The following is a 26684-nucleotide window of genomic DNA, read 5'->3' on the forward strand; positions in this document are numbered from 1 at the left end:
TCCCTTTTCTCTGGCTGGGGGGGGGGGGCTCTGCCCAAGGCCAGGCACCCCCGGGGTGCATCCCCTTGGCTCCCTCACCACCACTGACTTGGTAAGTTTGCCCCTACGTCCTCCTGAAGAAAGAAAAGCTGGTTCAAGCAATCCACTCGGCATGATTTTCAATATGCAAAATACAATTTATTACATGGAGTTTATCTTGAGGTTCCAGAGAGTGCAGGCTATTCCCAATCAATATTTCATCAATAAATACTAAACGATATCCATTGTGAGACGTGAGATTAAATACTTATAGGGGGTTGGCTTACTGCCTATGGGTTCTATAGAATGGTTATATAGTGACTTTAAATTCCCTGCTGTCACTGGACAGTTACATATGTATAAATTTCTTTAATTTTTTTTTTACAGATGCTCTGTGTTTCTCCGAGATCCACAGATAGCCTGGAGTTTGCTTCTCTGCAGTCTCTGCCATGCTTCCTTGTCTCCATCTGTGGGCGGCGGAGCAGGGTGTACCATTGTTGGGAGGGCTGGTACCGGGAGCAAACTCTGGAACTTTCTGGGAGAGGACCTCAGACCCCTGCATCTGGCAGGAGCTAGGCAGACACTGTCCATTTCCTTGAGCTCCTGCCCAGACTGGCATCAGGATGGGGGTGGGCTGGTGCAGAGGTAGCTGGAAAATGGTCCCCCCTGGGTCATGCTCCCTCCCCTGACAGTACTCTTGGCAGCAGGAAAGAGTCTTTATCTCTCTTTCTCTCCCCCCAGGGCCTCCCCCTGCCGATTCTGCCCCTACAGGGCAGGGCAGAACTTCCCCCTTTGGGTTTACAAGGCTGTACAATTTTAAAGGAGCAGACAGCCTTATCTTGCTCCCAAGGGTTGGCAGATGGGTTTGAACTGGTGACCCGTGGTTAGCAGCCCATCATGCAACCCACTCTACCACCAGGGCTTTAGTGGAGAGTGGACAGTAAAAGCCTCACTATGTTGCTGGGCAAATGATTGAGTATAGCCATTAAGTTTATGCGAAAAGAACTGATTGAAAAGTTGACCGGAATGATTGTGGATGAACTGGTCATCCTGTTATCTAAAAAAGACATTTTGAGGTCGACCTCATAACCTCTGACCCCTACTCCCAGTTATTACAGGAGCACTAGGTCTGTCCCAGGCTGTGCCTGCCTCTGGCTCTGAGGAGGGGGCCTGGGGCTGTGTCACCCACAGGGCAAACAGCCCTCTCCAGGAATGATTTTTAGTGTCTGAGGTGACCTTTGATTATCTAGGTATAATGCACGCTGTATTTGTGAAAGCGGTGTTCTCAAAAACTGTGACCCCAGCCCCTTAAAAGAAAAAAAAAATCCTGTAACAAATACACTATCTTCCAGACCAATTGCTGAATGTCCATAAGGACACATTGTACTGAATGTTAATTTTCTATATAAGAGGAACGCAGCACGACTGCTCAAGCCCTACCAATGAACCTGTGGACTCCTTTACGTTCGTGACCCAATGAATACAGTGGGACCGATAGGGAACATGATCACCTTTCATCTGCTTCCACTCCCACTAGTGATAGGTTTTTACATGAGCAGGTTTCTTTCACATCAGTTTGACGTCCTGCATGCGCACACCAAAAGGCTTTGGGTTTTGTTTCCAAGGCATCCCCTCCTCAGGTGCAAGGACCTGATCTGGTCCTGGGGCCCGGTGACAAAACCCACAGATCAGAGTGCCCTGTCCTGCCCCTTTCTGGACATCTCTGCTTTGTTTATGACCCATTCGCACAACTGGAAATGCTCTGTCTGCACAGACTTCGGGAGGCGAAGCTGTGAAAGACAGTTGTGCATGAATACACACGTCTAATAAACGATCTGGTCTCACGGGATGTGGACTTTTCTTCCGCCATAAGCCCACGGGCACAGCTCTCCTACCGTCCATGAGTCCCAGCATTTCTGAGGAAATTTCTCGAAGTTACAGTGCCCACTGAGCTCTGCCAGAGGAGCTTCAAGTACGCTTAACGATGCAGCTGAGGCAAGGCAGGGAAACGGGCTTTGTAAACTGCTGAAGGAAACGAGGCACATGCCCATTTAGAGTCCCTTTAAAAAGGGACAGAGAAACCTGCTTAAAAGGAAAAAGAAACGCTGTGAAGGAGCTCTCATTGTGTAGCAGGCTCACAGTCGCACCTTTCCTTGGGGGGACAGTTCCATCAGCAGAACAGGTGGTCACACGGAGACACAGCGGAGCATGTGCGGGTACGGACGGCCTCCCTACTCTAAGTTGCATCGAACTCCTCGGCCATCTAAAAGTATAATATCTATGTACATGTGAGGATTTCACATCTATCCTCAGGCCCCTGTCGGTGAAGACGGCTTAAGCCCAAACCTGCGAAGACACAAACGGATCATTTTCAGTCCTGGAATAGTGGACAACTTGTACAACTTGAATTTAAAAAGGTAAAGCTAACTAAAGAGGTAAAACGAAAGTCTTTTAAACAGACAGCTACAAGGACGAACGCTACTTCCAAAGTTGGGCCCTCACACGTCTTAGAAGGATTACATTCCTAGCAACTCTGTTTTCTCTTTGGTCCGGTTGTCCCTTCCCCTTGGTTAATCACCTGCAGGGCACCTGCAGCCTCCTGACTAGGAGCTTGTAACTATTTTAGGCTGAGAACGGAAACCAACTGTGCTCACATAGCTCACTCTGTACCCGGCATGATCTCATTAATTTAGGAAATTTCTGCCAGGTAGATGAAGTCGCAAAAAAAAAAAAATCACTGCTCGTTTCAGGAACATCCTGGATACTACTCATTTATCTACTTACCCTAACATCGGACAACTTGCCCTCTGTAGAAAAGCTGGCCCCTCCTCAGGGCAATATGCAGCAACAAGTCACTCTTTTTACTCCTCCAAGACCTTACCTACGTCCAACCATCTGCAATGATCGTGCCACGCAGTTGTCCACCACTAAGTTCCTGCCTCAAAAGTCCTGTCGTAGGCCACACACGCCCCCCTCCTCCCTACCACCCAAACTTATAAATGATCTGTCGTGGTTCTCCCCAGCTGAGAGGCTAAGACGGTCAAGCCTGTGTTCCCTTCCTTGGTGGTAAGCAGCGCCCCCAGCCTTGCTTGGTGAGCGGGCCATTTTGGTAGTACAGGGGGAGCTGACAATGGACAGGCGCTTTGGGAAGCTGATGAGAACCAGGGGGTCCTCTCCCTAGAAACTTGCAGATATGCACACAGTTATTTTGCAGCCGCAGAATAAGAACCCTGCGTGCCAGGGCGGCAAGGTAAGCCATCTAGGGCTTGCCTGCCAAGAGCTAGAATCACAAGAATTAGGTGTTTAGGGTCAAAAGAACCCACTGTGGCCAACTAGCCTGTTATCCCCTCAGTTCCATGCCGATACAGGAAAACCTGAGATTTCTGGAAACTATGAGGGAGAAACCCATTAGAGAAGGAAAATGCAAGTAATTTCAATTAAAAGGTGGGAGAGAGAAAAGTGGTAAGTCCGCACCCCATCCCACCCCAGGCAGGCCAACTTGAGAGAGCCATGTCCAGGCGCTCCTGCGTCTTACGCTAAGGGCCGTCTTGTCTATACCTGAACAGTCTATGCCTGAACACCTGCACTGGCAGGAGCCTCATAAGCTTCCCGGACGGCTCCTTCCTCCTCTGGCTACCGAGCTGGAATCAGCGGGTTTGGCCAATCAGGCCCATCTTAGCTGACTCTGCTTTCAGGATGGCCAATCAGGTCTCCTCTCTCGACTCATGCACCAAGGGAAATAGAGAGGAAACCAAACAAGTCTCTTACTCTCAGAGTATGATCCCAGGATCCTGAGCAGAACGCAGTTCCATCCGGGGAGACGCGTAGGGTGCTAACTCGGTTCTCGTGTCCAAACAGGATGGAGACTCGGGACCCCTTGAGGACATCCCAGACGTTGATAGTGTAGTCGTTGTAACCAGCAAACAGCAGGCGACCTAGTAGGGTGATTATTTCCCTAAGCATCTCCCGTGCCATTAGCTATCATCCATTCAATGAAGACACGAAGCGATTTCGCATTTACCGTGTGCCACATGAGAATGACCCAGGGTTGGACAGAGCTACCTTCGGTTGTACACAGGGCACTATGAGCCGGAACCAATTGGATGGCGCCGAACTCCGACCGAGGGCTGCTAACTGCAAGGACAGCAGTTTGAAACCACCAGCTGCTCCAAGGGAGAAAGATGAGGCTTTCCACTCCCTTAAAAAAAGCTAAGCCTCTCAGAATCCCACAGCGGCAGTTCTACTTTGTCCTATGGGGTTGCGGTGAGCTAGAATGAGCTGCAGGCCAGTGAGTTTTGTTGTGGTTGCTTTTCTAGAGGTCATCCTAATCCAATAGCTCCATTTTATTTTATTGTGGGCCCTTTATTTCTTTAAATTGATTGTTAACCTCTCAAGGTCAAACCATAAAAGCCAAGCAAGAAACCAGATATTATAGCCAGTTGATCAGATGGCAACGTCTTAAACTCGGCATGAAAGACCACTCGGGAGCCTGGGCAAGTATGGTGTGAGTGCCATTACACCAGGGGCTCCTTACAGGCCCAGCTTGCTTCTGCTTCAGTGTCTTCTCAGCCAGGAATCTCCTGATCCTGAAAGTCTTATGAGAAGACATCGTGAAGATGGAAAACGAACACCCTCAGGATGGTGGAGAAACATAGAAAAGAAAGTCAATAGCTTCGTGGTAGCTTATGTGATAAAAGCATGAAAGCCTGTAAACTCAGCTTTGAATCCAAATGTTCCTTTTGATTCCTTTAACATTAGCCAAATAACCACACTCCCGAAATTGTGGTTTTATTTTTAAAAATTATTTTTAAAAAATAAAAATTTTAAAGCAACAATAATGTGCAATTTATCCCTGGATGATCCAAACGATGAATATACTCGGCTGCTAATGGACAGTTAGATTCGAGTCCAGCCAGAGCTACCTCCTGCAGGAAAGATCCACTTCTGAAAGATCAGCCATTGGACACCCCACTGAGCACCCACAGGGTCACCTTGAGCTGGAATTGCCTAGCTGGTAACTAGTGCTTGTAATGGTCTAGGCCAGTCACCGGGCTTTGCCCTGAGATCCACAAAGGAGGTGGCGGTGGAGGGGAATGGGCTGTGGCCGAGCTAGAACCTAAGTACTTGCACTGTGTCAAGCGCCCTGGGAACCCGGAGGAGACACGCACTGCAGAGGCAAAGGAGCTGACCCGGCTCTCGAAGACCGAGTAGGAGTTTGCTGTGCAGAGGCCGTAGGAGAAAGCCGTCCAGGCAGAGTGAAGCGCGGTGCACGGAGGCACAAGCCAGCTGGGCGTGGGCGTGCTTAGGCAGAATGAACAGTCCCGCGACCCAGCCCATCAGGACTGCCTTCACCTTGCCTGGCAGCCTCCCCGGGCAGGTGGTGTAGATCCACCAGTGCCCGCAGAGCTGCCCTCAACGGCCTTGAAGGGAGTCCGGCTGGCAGCTCGGCTGGGAGCTGGGATTTGCTGTCTCAAAGCAAGGATGGACCGAAGGGCACGGAGAGACACACTGTGGAGGAACACTGCTTGAAGCATCCAACCCGCGAACAACCCCAAACCGATGGCCTTGGAGTTCACTCCCACTCAGCATGACCCTGTCGGACCGAGTCACCGAGGAAAGCCCAGGAGGCTTCCAACGCTGTGAACAGAAGCAGAGCCTTGTCTTTCTCCGGCAGAGCAGCTGGTGGGCTTCCACTGCTGACCTTGTGGTGAGCAGCCGAGGGCTCTCAGGGCTGCAGCCGGGGCAGGCAGGGTCTTAGCAGACCAGTGCTCAGCAAGTGTAGTTGATGGGAAACTTGCTAGGGAGCCTGGTTACACGCAGGTCCTTTTGTGGCCCTAGGGACGTTTCTAATATAAATCTTACCGCTGAGGGAGAAGTCCACGCTAGATGCTCCAAATATGATACTTTCTTTGGAATAGATGGCGACCTCCCTGTCTGCCCGAAGGTCATAGAGGCGACACTGCGGTACAAACAAACAGACAAGGTACTTACTTCTGGCTCCTGTTTGGCTACAGAGAGGAACCCATGTGGCGGGTGCAGTTTGAGACATAGAAATAAACCTCTCCTGAGATTTCATGCCTCAACCTTGACTCCTGTCAATCTCTGAATCTGTGATCTGTCTCGCAAGTCTCTGGAGATGGGCTGCAGGATCACCTTCTGTAATTCCTGTCTCTGGCCCCAGAGGGCTGTGGTGGAAGTGTCTATCAATCATATCGCAATGGCTATTCCTGCACAAATGAGGTCTTTGTGCGTGTTTCTGATATTTTCTTAGATAAGCCACAAAATGACTTCTTACTTTCTTAGAAATCACATGGTTGCTAAGAAATAGCAAGGCTGGATCACAAGGTGGGGATGCGGTGGGCAAAACATGCCATAGACAGAGAGCAACCAGGGGACTAAAATCAACAACGAGGAGCACGGACAGATCCTGGGGGTGTTGGAGGAACAGCAATGTAGCTGACTGGAACTACTAAGAGGCAGAAGGGCAAGTGTGATGGTGGGGCAGGAGGAAGGTAAAAGGAAACAGAGGAAAGATCTAGGAAGCAAAGCTACAGATAGAGGTATAAACATAGGTATGCTCATATGTAAATACAATAATTCATAAAAATGGAGGTATTGGCATATGTACATATACACTGAGGTAGTGGATGGACTTTGGGTCTCTGTTCAAGCCCTCCCTCAATGCAAGAACACTTTGTTCTAACAACCTGGCATTCTGTGATGCTCACCCTCCCTGCACGATCCCTGAAGACAAAATGGGTACACAAGTAAATGTGGTGAAGAAAGCTGATGGTGCCCGGCTATCAAAAGATATAGCATCTGGGGTCTTAAAGGCTTGAAGTTAAACAAGTGCCCACATGGAAGAAGCACATCAGAGGTGTTGACAGGATCGGGTAACAGGCAGGCATCAGAAGGCCCAAAACAAACAAACAAAAAGAAATTATTGAGAGTGAGGGGGGGTTGGAGCAGAGACCCAAACCCATCTGTAGACAATGGGATATCCCCTCACAGAAGGTATGAGTCAGCCAGGGTGCAGTATAGCACTGATGAAGCACAGAATCTTCCTCTGGTTCTTTGAGGCTTCCTCACCCTCCCACTATCATGACCCTACTCCTGCTTTTCACTGAGGGCTAGACTGGAGCATGTACACAGGTACAGAGAAGAGCTGATGACATACAGAATCCAGGTCAGATAAACCCCTCAGGAACAGGAATGGGGGTAGGGATACCAGGAGGGTAGGGGGAAGGTGGGGAGAAGAGGGGAGCAAGGGGAACTGATTGCAATGTTTGACACATAACCCCCCAGCACTTCCCCCAGGGGGACAAACAACAGAAACTGTGGGGAAAGGAGACAGTGGTTGGTGTAAGATGAAAGTAATAATAATTTATCAAGGGGTCACGGGTGCGGGAGAAAGGGAGGGAGGGGAAAAAAGAGGAGCTGATACCAAGGGCTCAAGTAGAAAGAAAATATTTTGGAAATGACGGTGGCAACATATGTACAAATGTGTCTGATACAACTGATGTATGGATTGTCATAAGAGCTGTAGGAGCCTTATGATCGGTAACTCATTTCCGTTCTCTAAGTAAGACAGGACCGTCGCCATATTCCACGATCTAAGCTTGGCCATGGGATAAAGCTGTCAGCTCTTTCCAGGGAGCTGAGACCGAGAGTCTGACCTTCAGCTCAGATAAAGTTCCCGGAGAAAACCCTGAAGCACAGCATTCCGCAGGTGTTCAATTACACTCCCTGCTAGACCGTTGTCTGGAATCAGCTGAAGCTAGCCTCGCTTCCTTGTCTGCCTTCTAAGAAATCGTCAACAATCCCTTTGTGTGAGAACTTGCCCCAGATGCAGGTTACATGACAAGAACTGCATATAAAGCTACCTCAAATGAAGTTCGATGCTCGAATGTATATGCTTCAGGAGTCCCCTACGCCCCATTGTGTCTTTATCTTATCGCTCATCTATCTTTCTTAATTGCAACCATGTCCCCCTTAATCTTCTGTTCCTTGAGAGAGCTAGTTCTCATTTACATATTCTTGTAATACATAGAACATCATGTTGCTTTTTTGGACAGAGAGAGGCTCTTAATTTTCTTTATTATCAAACTCACAGCCTATTGCTTTCTGATTCCTTCAGTAGCAGCAAATCTGGATGAAACCAATAATTTAATAAGATAGTATTTCACAGGCAGAAAAATAGATGTTTTCTCTCTCTAAAAGTAGCTCAGAAGAGAGAGGGAGAGAGAAGAACCTCATTATGACCCATCAAGCCCTGGGCATGATATCCCTGCTTGGAGCAGCCAATGCACAGAGAGGACCATAGGGCCGGCCATGAGACATGACGTCCCCTCACTGACCTATAGTGCAACGGGGACAGCACTGGAGACACTGTGTGGAAAGTGTACCCTGTCTGTCCCATGCACAGTGGGGTGAAATGTGAAGGTAGTGGAGCAGGGGAGCAAGGGAAGCAAAGTAACCAAGTCCCCAAGGAATCCTGAAAACAGAGTTCCCACTCGGGGCACAGGGCTTGGCACCTCATCAGACTTGATCAGAAAACATTCATAAGGGTCAGCAGACAGACCTGGAACTCTTTATTGGCTTTTTTCTTTTGCCCTATGCCTATCTATAATAAGACAGGCAGGATAAACAATCCTGAGGAGAAAACAACAGAAGAGGAGGCGGGGAGAGGGAGCAGGGAATCAACAATCTCAGGGCCACAGGAACAACAAGAGATCTAAAATTGATGGTGAGGAAGGCGTAGAATGCCTGGTGGGGTTTGGTCAAGGGCAATGTATCTGCGAGGAATTACTGATTGCCAAATGGAGGATGACCATGATGGTGGGACAGGAGGAAGGTGAAAGGAAATAGAGGAAAGAACTAGGAGGCAAAAGCTACTTATAGAGGTATGGCTATAGGCATGTATATCTGTAACTATATTAATTTATAATAAAAGGGCTAGAGACCAATGTACATATATTTATATGTCAAGCATTAAGATAGCAGGCCTCCCTAAAGAACACTTTGTTCTAATAACCTGGCTGTTTTGATCCTCACCTTCCTGACACAATCACAGAAGAAAAAAAATGGGCACATGAGCAAATGTGGTGAAGAAAGCTGATGGTGCCCGGCTATCAAAGGATGTAGCACCTGGAACCTTAGAGGCTTGATGTTAAACAAGCTGCCATCTAGCGTGGAAGCAACTAAGCCCACATGGAAGAAGCATATCCACCAGCCTGTGTGATCACGAGGTGCCAATGGGTTCAAGTATGAGGCATCAGAAGGCCCCAAACAATTGTATCAATGTGAACCCTGGGGGTAGGAGTAGAGCCTAAAGCCCATCTGTAGACAATTGAGCATCCCCCCACAGAAGGGTTACAAAGAAGAGATGATTTAACCAGAGTTCCGTATAGCATTGACGGAACACACAACATTCCTCTAGTTCAGTGGTTTTCAACCTTCCTAATGCTGTGACCCTTTAACACAGTTCCTCATGTTGTAGTGACCCCCCAACCATAAAATTACTTTTGTTGCTACTTCCTCACTGTCATTTTGCTACTATTATGAATCATAATGTAAATATCTGATATGCAGGATGTATTTTCATTGTTACAAGTTGAACATAATTAAAGCATAGTGCTTAATCACAAAATGATATGTAATTATATACTGTGAAATATTTATGTGTTTTCCGATGGTCTTAGGCGACCCCTGTGAAAGGGGCATTCAACCCTCAAAGGGGTCTCGACCCACAGGTTGAAAACTGCTGCTCTAGTTCCTGCATGCTTCCTCCCCGCACTGTTACGACCAAGTTCTACCTTCCAAATCTGGTTAGACTGGAGTACACACATTGGTACAGATAAGAGGTCTAGCCACATGGACTCCAGGACAGAGAAACTCCTCAGGAACAGTATTAGGAGTAGCGATAGCATGAGGGTAGTGGGAGGGAGGATGAAGGGGGCGAAAGGGGGAACTGATCACAAAGTTGGATATATAATGGGTGTTTTTAACAGGTAGGGGGTGTGGGGGGGAAAAGTTGAAAAATTTAAATGTCCCAAAATTGAAGACTAGTTAAGTCAAGGAGAGCTTGTCCAAAATATGGAATACTTCAATTACCAAAAGTTACAATCTAGAAAAATATTTATCGACTAGGAAAATGTTCAACATCCGTTGCTAAGTAAAAAAAACAGGCAAGTTTTGACACATTTTTTAAAAAGATGTTTTAAAACCAAAGAGTTTAAAAAGACAAGACAACAAGGAATTCACCCAACTGCGATAGTTTTTTGGTAGAGAATCCCCAGAAAAGCTTTCTTCATTGAATACATATATGCTTTTGCCATTGGAGAATGGTTATCTAAAAGAGTGTAACAGCTAGACAGCACATCCCACTTTTGAAAACGGGAGCTCTCAGTAACTTAGACACATACCGTAGCATCGTCTGATCCAGAAGCAAACGCATCTCCACTCGGGTAGTATCTGTGAAGAGCAAGTTGGGGTAGAAGACACTTTATACAGAGCAGTGATTCCTCTACCCGAATGTCCATCAGAACCTCCTGGGAAGGCTCTCATCACCAGAATCCTCACTTTTAGAAACATTCCACCCACGTGGTTCTTTCAGGGACCAGAATGGTGGGGACTCACGTGGCGGGCCCACTGGCCTCTAGTTTTCTGACCTGGACGGTGATCTTGGCGTGGCAGAGTATGAGCGAGGCGTAGAGGAGGTTTGCCAGAAGCCAGGGCTAAGCAAGCAGTTAGAGCATAAAGTTTCACCTCTCTTCCCAGATGGTTGGGAGTCTCGAACTGCTGACCTTGGATTAGCAGTCCAGCTTGTAATCCACTACACTACCAGGACTCCGAGGAGCGAGGCATGCTCAATGTCTTACATGGGCTGGATTGTCAATCCCTCACAACGAACAAAGGTTCTGCCCAACATGTCAATAGAGTCCCAATGAGACACATTAATTTTTTGAATGGGCACACAGAAGAGGAAAACCCATGTAATGAAGTTCTGGGATGTAATGGGACACGAGCAGAAGGGACATGCTCCACTTCCCTTTCTCCCACTGGCTGGAAAGAAGGCATGGAGGTAGTCCAGATGATCATGAGGCTGAAAATACCATCGAAAGGTAGAGAAAAAAAAAGAAAGCAAGAAAATAGCACAAGCCACTTAGCAGCTCACATTTTATGCAAGAATAAGGTTCTGTCTCATTCAAGCCACCATTAGTTGGGTCCCTTGTCACCCAAATCCATGCCACCACCAAGCCACTGTGTCACCAGGGGCCACGAGACCAGAACAGGAACAGCATCCTGCGCCACCTCAGTCTTGGGTGAGCATTTGGGCTAATATATGCCCGGAAGGAAACAAAGAGATACTTGAACATGATCCACTGAGTTCGTCCCCGTGGAATCATCCAGAGGAATCTAAGCATCAGCTTATACTATTCTAGAAGAGTACTTATACTCTTCTAGAAGAGTACTGAATTGGTACTGCATTCACACTACATAGGAAGCACAGTAATTAAAAAAAATACTTCTTGGCCTGCCCTGCCAAGGACAGGGCACCTTCTGTTTATTAACATCTTCTTTTACTTCCCCAATTCCAAAACCTAACCAAATGCACTGCCATTGAGTTAACCCTGCAGGCAGAGGAGAGCTGGCCCTCTGGGTTTCCGAGACTGTAAATCTTTACAGTCTCATCTTTCTCCTGATTTATTCCACTGAGAGCTCATCAGTGAAAGGTGTTGCTACCATACATTTTGGATGTACTTCCTTGAGTGATTACTGAGCACAAAGTCTCATGGTGGGGAGACGGATGACGTTCTCCAAGAGACCCCCGAGTGCTTCAGTCCCTAGCCTCTCTCAGTCAATTAAGCAGAGCCTGAGGAGGGTTCCAAGCTAAGCATTGAGCACCCAAGGCCAGGGAAAGCCTGCAGAAGAGACAAGGCATGTGAATATTCTACTCACTGACCGGACACTGTTGATGTCAGACTCATGTTTTTCAAAGGCCTGCACGCACTGGCCAGAGCGCATGTCCCACACCATGGCTTTCTTGTCACATCCCTACAAAGGCAAAGTTCCCCAGAGTTAGGGCCACAGTTAGGACTGTCTATAGATCATGCACGAGCCTGCCTTACGGGACAGAGACTGCCTATTTCCCATGAGTAGATGGCTGCCAATAGATTTTTCTGAGACTGGCTTTACTGAAGGTCATGTTCTTGAACTGATGGCTCTTAGAAGAGCAGCAGTAGGTTCATGGGGTGGGAGGGGGCAAGGGAAGGTGCCTGGTTTCCCCCTTAGCATGCTTCCTTCTTCCACACATTCCTGAGCGGCTGCAAATGCTCGGAGCACCCTTCTCCCCCATGTGCTGGGTAATTCCTTTCCATTCATTTGCCCCTCCTTGCTCCCTCCTCTCTACTGGGGGAGGACAGGTAGGCAGTGGGGCATCTGTAACCCTGGGACATCTGTACCCCTGGCTACACACCAGGCTAGGAATCGGCAAGCCAAGGCCTAGTTTTGGCTCTGCCCACCACTGTGAGTTGGCGGGATTCAGACAAGTCACCCATCTCCCTGAGCTTCCACTTCAACACCTATAGAGTAAGAACCACAGTAGCTGCCTTGCCCCTCCCTCAGGGTTGCCAACAGGACCCAGAGAATCATAGGCTGACATTCTTCCATTATATCCTCAGTGCTTGGGTATGCCCTGAATTCCTGCAGGGAAGCCTTGCCACCCAGGCTGGGCAGTATAATTCACACTCTTAACGGTCACATAGAAGAAGTAACGGCTGAAGTTGGTTTTGATGTTGGACGAAGTAGGGTTACTGATCGCTCAGTAAGCCCTCCTGTGGGGCCAGCACCCTGAGTAGTCTTACTGAGAATGGGGACAAAGGATTCAGACGTCTCTCAGAACTGTAGAAGACACAACCTCATATACAGCTTTGTGCCCAAGGATCAGTCTAGAACCCCCTCCCAGGGGGACGAATAATGGAAAGGGGGTGAGGCGTGACGGAGGACACTGTAAGATATGAAAAAATAATCTATAACTTATCAATGGTCGGGAGGGAGGGCGGGCAGGGGAGGGAGAGGGAGGAAATGGGGAGCTGATATCAGGGGCTCAAGTGGGAAGCGAATGCTTTCAAAATGATGATGGCGGCATATGTGCACATGTGCTTGACATACTGGAGGAATGTATGGATTGTGATGAGATGTCAGAGCCCCCAGTAAAAGTATTAAAGAAAGCAAAAAAGCTTTGTGCCCTCAAAGAGACAACCTATGCGATGTTGACAAGCTGAGAGCGCATGATGCAGTTGAGGTGCAAGGCTCGACAATGGCATGGGAAGGAGAGGCAGATGAGGTGCGGCCAGCTGCCCAAGAGGAAACCCAGGGTCCCTGGCCATCCGAGGCCACCCGCCCTTTGCTGACACCGCGGCTGAGATGAGGTCAACATGGAGGAAACCATGCTCACGTTTTCCCGCGGCCAAGCCTTCCAGTAGGTATCCTGTCTCCTGACTGTGGCCCTGAGTCAGCCGGCGAGGCCAGCCTTTGTTTCCTGGCTGTGCGGAGAGGCCCCCCTATTTGTAGGGACCCCCCAAGGGAGGCACAGGTCAGTGCACTTGGACGCTAACGGAAAGGGCTGAGTCCATGCAGAAGTACTCAGAAGAAAGGCCTGGAGATCTGCTTCTGCATGCTCAGCCACTGAAAACCCGGCAGCACGCATTCCGACCCTGACAGACGCGGGGCTGCCGCCCGTCAGCACCCCCACAATGGCCACTGGTTTTCCATTTGCAGAGCACACTGTGAGCGCCCCCGTTGAAGGCTCCCGTTGTCCTCGGTTCCGGAGCGGGGCAGAGTGCTTATGCAAATGTAATGTAGCTGGGTATGGATGTGATGTGATGCGCACGAAGCCTCACTGGCAGAGGACCAGGTATGAGAAGCAGGTAGCGAAACTGGGAGCTGGGTTTTCTGCCTCCTAGTCTAGTGCTCCGCTGTGCCACCATGGCTTGACTGCCTTAAGATACCCTGCTCCTGGTGCCAGGGGTGGGGCCAGTGGGCGGGAGGGGCGTGTTCCACAGGGCACTCAGCACCTGGCGGCCTCCCTCACCTGCGCAGAAGCTGGTCCCCCAGAGCGCTGGGGGCGTGTCTGGTGGCTCTCCATCGCCCCCCTTCTTCATGGGAGGAATGACACAACCATGGATGTAGCATGCACCTGGGATACAGTGTTCACGCCAGATCCCAGGGGGCAGAGCAGGGGGACCCTCGCAGCCCAGCACTGGAATGCCCCACAGGCCTGGAGCCAGTGCAGCCCAGCCGCAGGAGGGGACCGCACCGAGGGGAGCTGCGGATGGCTTCTGCAGGCCCTGCTAGGGGTGCGTCCGATCGCGTCCCTGAGGACAAAGAACCCTGCCGGAAGTCCCTTGAGTCCTTACCCCAGACACAAAGGTGTTTCCAGTTTCTGAAGGGGCCAGGTCCAGGCAGAGGACATCGGCCACGTGCCCGTGGAAGCTCTGCAGAAGCTGCCCGCTCTCCACGTCCCACAAGGCACACGTCCCGTCACCACTTGCCGTCAGGACCTGAAAGGGACCGCACGTTGTCAGCTGCCGTCGTCCTGGCTTCTGGGGGGCCCAAGCACCATGGAACACAACACCGCCTGGTCCCGCACCTTCCCCGCCCCGGTTCCAGGCCGAATCTCTGTGGTCCACAAGATTCATGGGCTGGTTTTCGGAAGTAACTAACCAAGCCGTTCTTTTTAGTTCCTCATAGTTTGGAACCTGTTCAGCACCATGACAACACACAGCATCCGCAGAAAGATGGGTGTCAACTGCTCAGGGGGATGTGTCCCGAGAATTGACCCTGGCTCTCCTGCCTGGAAGCTGAGAACTGCCGCTGAAATCCCGTCAGCATCCTTGTAGGGGCACCGGATCACAGACCTCACCAAGTCTGCTTCAAGCCCTAGAACGATTGCTCCCTGCTGGAGCAATGAAACGCTCATCTCAACACCATCCCTTTGACTTCTGTGTTGGCGAGCCTTGCTTTCCTCTAGAGTGAAATCCTGGCGTCCTCACGGCCACACCCTCGGGACCCTGCACCTGCCTGGCATGTAGGGTGAGCCGGGGACATGTGCTGGCTCCAACATGAACCTGTGTCCGCTATTGTCAGGGCTGGTGCTTGTCAGGCATTAATGTGCCACCTGAGACGCCTTGCCAACTGACGTTTCGAGGGCGAGACCTGAGCAGCTGAGCTCGTTTTTCTCCCAGGCTCCCAGGGGATGCTCATGTTGGGCTCGGGACCACACGGGGGCGGCGCGGGTCTGGGCAGCAGCATTTGGTTAGACATTTGCAGCTTCCCAGCCCCGGGGGCTTCCCTGGGCCATGACAGGTGCTGGGTACTCTCACATATATGCCCAGATTCCATACGACATTTTCTGGAGCTGACCGCGTGCAGGCAGGTGCTCGGCTAGATGCCAGGGTTTCCAGAAAAGACCATGGCTTGGCCGCAGCATTCCTGGTTGGTAGTTTGGGCTAAAACCAACGTAGCTCCCTCTGTCTGTGACAAGCCATTCTGGAATCAAGGGGAACTGACCTAGCTGTTTGCTCCAGGAGTTCTCTGCTCCTGGAAGAAAAGACTGCATCGGCTGCTTAACTGGCTTCCCAGGACCACTAGCTCGCTCACTGTATTAGTTTCCTGTGGCTGCTGTAACAAATGACCGCAGACCTGCTGGTTGTAAGCAGCAGAGATGCGGTGTCTTTCACTGGACTGGCTGGAACCAAGGTGTTGGCAGGACCAACCCCCCCACCCCCCACCCCGGCCCGGTAATATCTGGAGATCTTAGAAGAGGCTCTGGTCCATGTCTCTCCTCTCAGGTCAGGATACAGCCATTCCCACCACCCTAGAAAGTTCCCAAAGGGAGCCTTGAAAATGTAGTGAGCTACAAGTTGGGCTGTTAATTAAAAAGTCAGCAGTCTGAAGCCAGCAGTGGCTTCAGGGGAGAGATATGAGATTTTCTGCTCCTGTAAAGATTTTCAACCTCAGAGACCCACAAGGGAAGTTCTACCCTGTCCTCTAGGGTCACTATGAGTCAGAATTAACTCAGTGGCAGTGAATTTGGCTCTCTGGAGCACCCCCCCCCACTTCCACTTCTGCACCAAATCAATCAGAGAGGGTTTCCAATATGACATACAGTTTATATCAACTGTATCCTCACACAAGAGCTCCAACTTTCCCACTTTAGATTTTATTAAAATATTAACAGTTGACCAATGAGAACCAGTAAGACGTCCTATTGGACCAGCTGCTGTCCAGCTGTCCAGTTAAGAGACCCTGGAGAAGTGACCCCTCCCTGCTACTCCTCTCTACTCTCCGATGCGCTAAGGCTGCACTGTCCCTGGCTAGATGGGCCCACCCTGTGGCCGCTGCTTTACCTGCATGTCTGAGTTGGTGAAGCTGCAGGCAGACAGGTAGTTGGTGTGCATAGCAACAGACTTCTTTTTGGCCGCCATGTTTTCATTTTTGTCAAAGGTCAGCGGGTACACGGAACATTTATTATCCAAGCCACTAGCACGGGAAGAAAGAAAGCCCACACGTTAGTGCAGGCCAAAGGCGCTGTATGCATTCTCACTTACAAGATGCTTTGGCATAAACTTCAAACAAAAGTGTTTCCTTTGTTGGTATCGCTTGTAACCTTTCCCCCCAATTTTCTTCTGAAGATTTTCAAACCCACAGGGAAGTCGGGAGAATAAAGAGTACCATAAATACCCAGATCACCAACTTAACCGTTTGCCATGCTGGGACAAACTCTCTCCCAACCAGGTTGCAAGTATGACATTTTACTCCTAAGCATTTCCATGTGCAGATTAACATATGTGAAAAATATTCACACATATAAATCATGGGAATTCTGGTGGTAGCGCAGTGGTGAAATGTTGGGTTGCTAATTGCAAGGCCAGCTGTTCAAAACCACCAGCCACTCCATGGGAGATTTTCTATTCCTGTAAAGAGTTACAGTCTTGGAAACTTACTTGGAAAATTTCACCCTGCCCAATAGGGTCACTACGAGTCAGCGTCAGCTCAATGGCAGTGAGTGTGTGTATATATATCTATATATATTAATTACATATATATAATATATATAATTATGATGAAAGCTGAGAAGATGAACAGGAATTCCAGAACACCATCTAACAAGCCAGCCATCTTCGCTCAGAACCTCCTCTACCATCCGCCCCCGCTCCTTCCCCACCACCCTGCTGTCTCCAGGTTCAAGGTCTCCAGCGAAGGTCACATGCTACATTTTGTTCTCTCTCTTTAAGCCCTTTGCATCTAAAACATACCCTCCTATTATTATTATTATTATTATTCGTGACAGTGACTTGTGAGGACTTAGGTCAGTTGTCACCCACTCTGGATTTGTCTGTTTCCCTAAAAAACACGTGATAAATATGCATAAAACAAAACATCCGCCATTTCAACCACCTTCACAGGGCTGGTTAATTGGCATTCCTATGTTTATCATGTGGTTAAAGTTTAGCAGTTTGGGTAGCAGCACGACCGGGTGTAGCTCTTTGTTGTGGTGTTATTTTGGGTGGCTTACCGATACCTTTGGGCCATTCTCGGTGATGTGAGTGTTGGTTACTTGGTGGAGCCGCACTGCCACGTGTGTCCACTGGTGAAGGAAATCTCTCCATCTGTAATCAGCTATTTCCAGTGTGGTCGGGCACTCTGAGGTCAATGAGACTATATTGTTCTCCAAGAACCTCCAAGCCAATGGCTTTGGCAAGAGGATCTTTGAAAAAAATATCACTTGGCGGGTGGGCACAAGGCAGCGATTTCCTAATTTGTTAATTCCTTCTGTATTTACCAGCTGTGCTTTGTCTGTGAAGATGAATTGCTCCCTTCTCCCAGGATTGCTGCCTGTCCATGGGTCCCTTTGTGCCTCTGTTAATTGTGTTAGCATCCATGACTGTGATTATTCGATGTGACACTCAAGTTGCCTCGAATTTGGACAGCGGAAGCCTTTCCTAATCAGCTCCCTCTTCCTTTTTGATAAGACCTCCTTGGTCCTTGAGTAGTTCCTTGCTTTCTGCAACAACTCCCAAACCCCTTCCCCACCCCCAAATCCTCAGCTCACTTACTCTCTTTCTTTTTATTTAGAAATCTTTTAATTGGGGGATCCTACAGCTCTTATAACAATCCATACATCCACTGCATCAAGCACATTTGCACATATGTTGCCATCATCCTTTCCAAAACCTTTTTTTCCCTGCTTCAGTCCTTGGTATCTGCTCCTCTTTTTTTCCCCCTTCCATCCTCGTGAAACCCTGATGATTTATCAATTATTTTAATTTTCATATTTACACTATCTTCTGTCTACCTTCCGCCACGTTTCTTTTGTTTGTCCCCCTGGTGGGTAGGATGGGTGTTGTTCATCAATCATGGTGATCAGTTCCCCTTTTCTCCCCTCATCTTCCCCCTACCCTCATGGTATCACTACTCTCATTATTGGTCCTGAGGGTTTATCTATCCTGGATTCTGTGTGTCGAGAGCTCTTATCTGTACCAGTGTACATGCTCTGGTCTAACTGGATGTGAATGGTAGAGCTGGGGTCATGATAGTGGGGTGGGTGGGAGAGGAAGCATAAAGAACTAGAGGAATGTTGTATGTTTCGTCGGTGCTGTACTGCACTCTGGCTGGCTCTTCCCTTCCTTGTGATCCTTCTGTGAGGGGATGTTCAGTTGTCTACAGATGGGCGTTGGGTCTCCATTCTGATCCCCTCCATTCACATTGAAATGGTTGTTTGTTTTGGGTCTTCTGATGCCTGATACCTGATCCCATTGACACCTTGTGATGACATGGGTGGGTGTACTTCTTCCATGTGGGCTTGTTGCTTCCCTGCTAGATGACTGCTTGTTTTACTTCAAGTCTTTAAGACCCCAGATGCTATATCTTGTAAAAAGCCAGGCACCATCAGCTTTCTTCAGCACATTTGCTTAAGCACCCATTTTGTCTTCAGCAATCGTGTCAGAAAGATGAGCATCACAGAATGCCAGGTTATTAGAAGAGAGTGTTCTTGTGTTGAGGGAGGATTTAAGTAGAGGCCCAGTGCCCGTCTGATATCCTAACAGTTAATCTATAAATATATGTACATAGACGTATAGCCCAATCATTATGTTAATATATTTACATATGTACATGCCCATGTCTATCCCTCTATAAATGCCTTTTGTTTCCTGGCTCTTTCCTCTATTTCCTTTTACTTTCCTCCTGTCTCACTATCATGTTCAACCATCACTCCTCTCTCAGTAATTCCTCTCGGCTACATTGCACTGGATCGAACCCTTTTAAATCTCTGGTTGTTCCCTTGTCCTCTTACTCCAAGGAGCCCAGCATTCTTTTAATGAAGAATAAGACATACAATGCGGTTCTTTTTTTGAGGTCTTGTGCAAACTAGGGAACACTTTTGCCACTTCAGCTGCTTGGGGATACAGCTATACATCTGGACTTCATTTCCCGTGGTTAGTCATGGCTAGCTAGTTTGTGGGTTGTGTGGATGAGGATGATTTGTACTTGGGCTATGGCAGTGGATCTGTGTGAGTGGAAGACCACCGTCCTTGAGCTCTCGTCCCCGCTCTAAAGCTCCAGGCTCCCTTCCCTGTAGTTCCGTTGCTATGCATCACATGGGATGGTTTGCACTGCTGGGAGAGGGAGACCCTTCACAGGGAGGTGCATCTGACTTTGACTTTCTGCTTCAGGACCAAACTCATCTTGTGATCTTGGCCATGCTTCTGACCTTTCTCTGAGTCTTGGTTTCCTTACCGACCTTCACTGCCACCCAGCCAATTCCGCCCAGGGTGACTCTGTCGGACAGAGTAGAACTGCCCACGTGGGATTCTGAGGCTGTAAAGCTTTACGGGAGCAGTCTTGAACTGGTGACCTTGCTGTTAAGCAGTTCAACGTGTAACCCACTATGCCATCAAGTCTCCTTCTGAACAGAGTAAGTCCATCTACCAAGCTAAAGGGGGTGTTGTGAAGAGTATGTAAAAAGAGTTTGGAATGGCACTTGTCACACAGTAGGTCTTCTGGTTTTCTTTATGGTCCCCTCCTGGTTTAACACCAAACCTCAAACCCCAAACCAAACGAACCCACTGCCATTGAGGTGATTTGGACCCACGGCGATCCTGCAGGTTTCCAAGACTGTACATCTTTACAGGGGAGACAGCTTCATCTCTCCTGCAGAGCACCTGGAGGGGTGAATCACTGAGCACTGCACCTAGCCCACCACGGCACGGCGCTCCTTCCTTTACCACAGGGATGGGGTTATGTTGGTCTCAGTTTTCAGGGGCAACCTGGTGCGACTGAGCTCCAGGAGAACAGAGCAAGCCACAATCTTCCTAGTAATCTTGCTGCTCTTGTCGCTTAATTGAATCAAGCACATCCTTTTTAATGGCCGTATAGTATTCCAGGCAATCCATGTATTGGGATGTATTAACAAAATTTTTTTGCAAGACATGTTTTTTTTCTTTTTGGTATATTCTGAACAATGCTACAAGGCATGTTATTAATCATACATGTCATTAACCATAAGGCTTCCCCTCCCCGACATAGTTAGATCATTCCTTTAGAATAAGGTCCTCGATGTGGAATCACTAGACTAAATGTCACACACTTTTGATACATTTAACCAACTTGCTTCCCAAAACATCTGTGCCAATGAGTAGCCCCGCCAACAGCATCCGAGAGCAGAGGGGACAGGTGTGAACCTTGCACTGCTACTGGCATGTCACAAACAAGCCCGGGGGATTTTTGTGGTTTCTCCTTCTTTGCTAACGGTCAGGGAGGAATTGAACACAGTGCTTGAAAGGGAGACAAGAGTCACCACCAGTTCTTGTTTGCCGGCTTTGGCCGATTGGAGCCCCTACTTACCCACAGGCAATGGCGCATCCCGACGGGGCGTAGGCACACGCCATCACCCACGTACAGGGCATGGTGACTGCATGCTCCTGAAACACAACATCCGCTGGTGACAGAGTGAAGGGGAGACATTGAGCTATAGAGTCCCCACCAACGGATCACAGGTTTAGAGGAGAGTGGCATGGGGCAGAGATCACCAGCTTGAGACGAGGAGGGGACCCCGTCTCCCCATATCCAACCCAACCCTGCCATGTAGCCTAAGAGTTCCAAATCCTTAATGGGAAACAAAACACGACGGAACAAACCTCTCTGGAGTGTGTCTTTCCCCTTTGATGGTGTAATTCCTTTCTTCTTGCTCGGCATCAATACTCTTCTGTTGCAGTGTACGTCCGAGTCTTTTTGCGGATCGAGAATTTTCCTCGTCTACAGATTCCCTTTTCCATAACTCCATATTCCTGAGTGATGTCTTATATGTTTGTGACACATGTGTTTATTTGTGTGTATGAGCCTTTCTCCCCAAACCACTGCCCGGACAGGTATGGTAGGGGCTGGGAGGGTGGTTTTGAGAGGTTCTCCTGGGTAAGAGGGAGCCCTTTCAACGGAAGCACTAAGAATTGAGGTGTAGCAGCAGTCCCTGGTCTCTGGCTGGTGGCTGAGTCTCTCATACAGACTTATAAATAAACAATCAGCTACAGTCATGCTTTAAAACCTTGTGGGTCTGTGGACTTATTCTGGAGGGTGGCATGGGCCTTGGTCCTAGCTCCAAGATCCAACGAGATGAGTGGCCCCACGTAGGATGGCCACTTATCCTCCCCCTTGGTTCTCCTCCTACACCTCTGCGATGAGGGGATTGCACGAGACGGTCTCTAAATCTCTCTCACATGCTCATTGGCTCTCCTGTTATAGTCTGTCTGCTTTTTGCGGGCAAACACAGACTTCGGTGCTGCCTCTCAAGATTCCACTGTCATTGTTTTGCAGCCTTTTCGATGCCAAGAAATGCCACTTCCTGGAATGAGCTTGGTGTGGTCGTTATAGAATCGTTTGCCGATTTGAGAGGCTACAAAGTGAAGGGGTGGAGTCTAGCCTGTCAATCAGGTCATAGCCAGTGAGGCCTCACCTCTTCCTGAGGATTCTGGGACCTCCTGTATTCCTCCTTGGAGGCGGGAGACACTCTCTCTCTATCTGCTCGGTTCCTGGGAAACATTGCAGCTGATAAGACACATGGAACTATGCTAGTGCCCTGAGCTGGAGCAGCCACATGGAGACCCCTGCCAGCACTGAGATGCTTATACCGCCACTGGATCCACAAGACTTCCCACCCACTGGCCTGTGATCTTCTTGCATTCAGCATCATTGCATGTGCTGCGTGAGTCTGAAGAGGACTTTATAGATTGGTATCAGACATATGGGCTAATATCGGATTTGATCTGGACTGGGCTGGGATATTTTCCCAATATTCAATTGCTCTTGTATATAAAGCTCTTTCTTATACACAATCAGCTACAGTCATGCTTTAAAACCTTGAGTCTCCCTGGATTTGCTTCTCTCGCTTTCCCAGACTAACACACTTGAGGTGGCCACTCTAAACACAGGTTCCCCCCAGATCCCCCTTCCTTACAAGCCATTCTTCACTGGAGACCACCAGGGGAAACTGCCTCAGCTCTTCAGAGAGCAGGCAGTCCACACTCTGCACCAGGCTCAGTGTTTATGGAAGCAGCCGGCCCCCATGCACACTAGAGATGGTGATGGCTGTTCGGAGAGGAGGCGGCTCCCAAGGAGATGGGGCCAGTGAAAGCACTTTGCAAATTGCTGCGATCTTTCTTATTGGCCAGGTGTTCCAGGATTTGATTGTGCAAAATGGTTGTGGGTCTCCACTCCCTCCCATCCCCTGACAGTTGCCTGCCATGACACTTTCAGAAAAGGTCCAGTGCCCAGTGTTGGACAAACCCAGTGATCCTCTTTTGTGTGGAGAAAGGACGACTTTCTAAGTAAATATTTCATGCAAAATAATCTTAATTGAAAATGCCAACATGACACAGGCATGCCTAGCTTCACACGGATTTTAGCTTGTCTCTTCAGTCCAGGGTGCAGAGCTAGATCTAATTTGGGGCCCTGCGTGTCCTGGTCTGGCATCACAAAGGCCTCAGACTCCCCTCATCGCAGGAGAGTTCCCTGCGGTCCCACTGCACCCTCATCTTCCTCACCCCCTCAGTCGCCCACCTGGACACTGCTATGGACTCGGGTCAGTCAGGGGGAAAGAAAACTAGGAATTTCGGCCACTCTCTTGTCACTCAGGAGAGAAACAGTGAATCTGGTTGCACGTGTCAATCTGAGATCCTTCCCGGGCCACACGCCTCCTTGGTTTAGTGGTCACCCCAATTACGGGGGTTCTCCCTGGGGAAAGGTGAGGCCGTCAGCTTCCATTAGGGCCATGGCCTTGGAAACCCATGGGGCGGTTCTGCTCTGTCCCGTAGGGTGGCTACGAGTTGGACCCGAGTCGATAGCAACGGATGTGGCCCTGCACGCTCCTCTCTGGGCAAGAGATCTCAGCACAAGAGAAGAGCACGTTGGGAAGGTCTGGCCCAGCTGTTCCAACACAGGTGGGCTTTCCCATCACCCCATGGTCCTCTAGTCTCCGGCTGGCCACGGTCAGCGGTGCTGGGAGGGGTGGCAGGTAGGTTGCTAGACTAATAGTGACTGTCAGCTCCCGTCCAGTTGGCCCTCCAGGTGCGGCGACCCCGTGCGGAACACCGTAGCATCGCTCTGTAGGGTCTTCATCTTTACAGTAGCGGTTTGTCGGGCCTTTCTTCCACGGAGCTGCTGGGTGGACTCGAACCACCAACTCTGAGGTTAGCAGCCTCTGCTGGGATTCTGAGAGGCCTCGATATGACCCGGAGGAATGCCTTACCTTGTTAGTAGTGAAAGAATCCCACACGATCACCTTCCCATCCTGGAGGGGGGAAGCAGGGGAAAGAAAGCTGTCAACAATGCCCCCAGGGAGCTGCCGAGAACTACCCGTAAACGCTGTGTCCAGCTGAGCACCGTGGAATAGGGTGTCTCGCTAAAGAAGGGCCTCCCACCGGTCCTCACCTAGGGCACACAATTTTCAATGGCCTCCTATGCATGTGAAAGTTGGACACTGAATAAAGAAGAATCGATGGATTGGTACTGGCAAAGGGTATGAAAGTACCGTGGGTTGCCTAAAGAACAAACAAGTCTGTCTTGAAGAATGTCCCTTAGAGGCAAGGACGGTGAGACCTTGGAAAAGGAGATCACACTTGGCAGTGAAAACCAGGAAGGTGTGCTTACAAGGTGGACTGACTCAGTGGCTGCAGCAAAGGCCTCAAACATAGGAATAAGTCTCAGGATGGTGTGTCACTCTGTTGTCCCTAAGGCCTCTATGGGTCGGAACCGACTTCATGGCACCTGCCAACAACAACCTGCCCTTGGAATGAGGGCAGTGAGCAGGGACTGAATTCTCCCGTCTGGCTGCAGGCTCAGTTCTCCCTCCACATTCCCTGTGTGGTTGCGATTATAGAAAGCAACGCTCAGAGGCTTCTCTCATATGATTTCCCCCCTCTTTTTTCATTTATAATTCAAGCACCAATTACCGATAAGCTGCCCAACACCCTAAGCGTCAAAAAGCTACACAGGGGTGTACTTGTTCCCCAGGGTGACCATAACAAGGTACTATCGACAGGGTAGCTCAAAACAACAGGGAGATAGTGTCTCATAGTGTCTCACTATATCTGGAAGTCCAAGTTTAGGCTGAAGTCCAAACCACGTGTCTGCGGGGCATGCTCTTTGCGAAGACGCTAAGGCAGGGGTCCTCAAACTTTTTAAACAGGGGCCCAGTTTACTGTCCCTCAGACCCGTTGGAGGACTGGACTATAGTTAAAAAAAAAAAGAACAAATTCTTATGCACATTGCACATATCTTATTTTGAAGTAAAAAACCAAACGGGGCAAAAACATCCAGCGGGCCAGATAAATGTCCCTGGTGGGCCGCATGTGGCCCACAGGCTGTAATTTGAGGACCCTGATCTGAAGGGAGGTTCCAGCCACCTCTCCTCGCAGCTTCTAGCACCCTCAGCCATGCCTTGGCTTGTAGCTGCAGCTTCTTTCCACCATCACCTGGCCGTGGCCCCTCTGTCTCTCTCTTCAGATGGCACAGGGACCCCCCCCCACAATAACATCTTCAAAGATCCTATTTCTAAACAAGGCCACATCTTTAACTACCAAGGGTTCAGACTTCAGCATATCTTTTGGGGGTGGCCATGGAGTGAAATCCATGCTTATTGGTAAGATAAACCTAAAATTACCCTGAGCTCCCTGACAAGTAAATAATGCTCTCTTAGCAGTCGATATTAGATATGAAAATAATAATACTTTATCATTTATCAAGGGGTCATGAGGGTGGGGTGGGGGAGGGAGGGGGAAGAAGAAGGGCTGATACCAAGGGCTCAATAGAAAGTAAATGTTTAGAAAATGATAGCAACATATGTACACATTATGCTTGATACAATTGATGTATGGATTGTTATAAGAGCAGCAAGAGCCCCTAATAAAATGACCTTTAATAAAAATAAAATGAAACAATGATCTCTTTTTTCACTTTCTCCCTCATTATCCCCACTCCCTCTCTACTGGTCCGAGTGCCCAGCAGCACCGGGAAGGGACACAGCACCCCCTCGTGGCCCATCAGCCAACAAGTAGCACGCCATTGCCACAGTCAACCTGCCGTTCATTGTGACCTCCCGGGGAGGGGAGGTGCCGGGAGCAGCCTCCACATCATCTGGTTGTAATACAGACACCAGAGATACACCCACAGGAGACCCGGCCACCACAAGACGGCCACCTGCTCAGATGCGGTGTGGGAGCGCTCAGAGCACCAGGGTCCGGCCATCACTGGCTCTCGGTAAATGTCCCAGGAGAGGCTTGGATGGTCTGATGGTTTCCACTCTGGTCAGGGAGGGCAATCCAGCAGGCTACGAGGGAGCCCAGAGTTTTGGAATCCCTTCAGTCGTGTGGACTGGACCTGGTGAGTGAAGAGGGAAACCCGGCTGGAGATGAGGGGACACACAGGTCCGGCTTGCAGTGCAGGGCAGCTGGTCTCCCAAGAGTCCAGAACGGTGTTCCCTATGAACATGCTGCAGGACCGTGGGCTCTGACACAAGGTCAAGCTCCCCAAGTTCTTCGGGTCTGAGATCTCTGACTAAATGGAGTGGGCAAGGGAAGCCTTGAGCCCGGGGTGGGGGCGTGGATTGGGGGCGCCCTGGGCTGGACACAGCAAGGTCAGCCGCTGGAAATAACCACCTGCTCCCAGGGAGAGAGACAAGGCTTCCGACTCTTTTAGAGAGTTACTGTCATGGAAACGCACAGGGGCGGTTCGACCGTTGCCTCTTGGGTCATCGTTAGGAGTCAGCATTGACTCAATACAGGGAGGGGTGTTTTTGCTTGTTTCCCACATAAGTCTTTAGTTCCAGAAAGCAGAGCAGGAGCCAATGTCCTGCACCCCCTTGTGCTCGGTTGGTGGTGGTAGCGGTGGTCCTGAGCCAGTGCCTCACCCAGCAGTGTGCCCTATCAGTGGCTTCTTCCACCCCACGGTCTGCCGGCCTGTCCCCACCTCCCACCCCTATGTGCTCTGGAGAAAAAGGGGGGCACGATGAGAAAGGGGGCCAGACAGCTAAAAATCTAGCTGCCCATGCCCCCTGTGGCAGTTGGATAATTTTATGTCAACCTGAAGATGTACGAAGGTGTGGGAGTGGA

At 49.5% G+C, this 26684-nt stretch overlaps 1 protein-coding gene across 1 annotated transcript in view; it reads right to left on the reverse strand.

The window, feature by feature from the left end:
* Window positions 1-155: 155 nt before the first annotated feature.
* The window catches only part of GNB5 (G protein subunit beta 5), a 49507-nt gene continuing 22978 nt past the window's right edge, over window positions 156-26684 (reverse strand). The window contains exons 3-11 of the mRNA XM_075530564.1: window positions 23825-23866; window positions 20929-21005; window positions 16431-16563; window positions 14439-14582; window positions 11984-12075; window positions 10443-10491; window positions 5881-5977; window positions 3787-3953; window positions 156-2364 (exon numbers count right to left, since the gene is read on the reverse strand). Coding sequence (XP_075386679.1) covers window positions 2353-2364; window positions 3787-3953; window positions 5881-5977; window positions 10443-10491; window positions 11984-12075; window positions 14439-14582; window positions 16431-16563; window positions 20929-21005; window positions 23825-23866 — 813 coding nt within the window. The 3' untranslated portion in view covers window positions 156-2352. The remainder of the gene's footprint in view (window positions 2365-3786; window positions 3954-5880; window positions 5978-10442; window positions 10492-11983; window positions 12076-14438; window positions 14583-16430; window positions 16564-20928; window positions 21006-23824; window positions 23867-26684) is intronic.

This window comes from Tenrec ecaudatus, chromosome 14, assembly GCF_050624435.1.
Source record: "Tenrec ecaudatus isolate mTenEca1 chromosome 14, mTenEca1.hap1, whole genome shotgun sequence".
Taxonomy (NCBI): domain Eukaryota; kingdom Metazoa; phylum Chordata; class Mammalia; order Afrosoricida; family Tenrecidae; genus Tenrec; species Tenrec ecaudatus.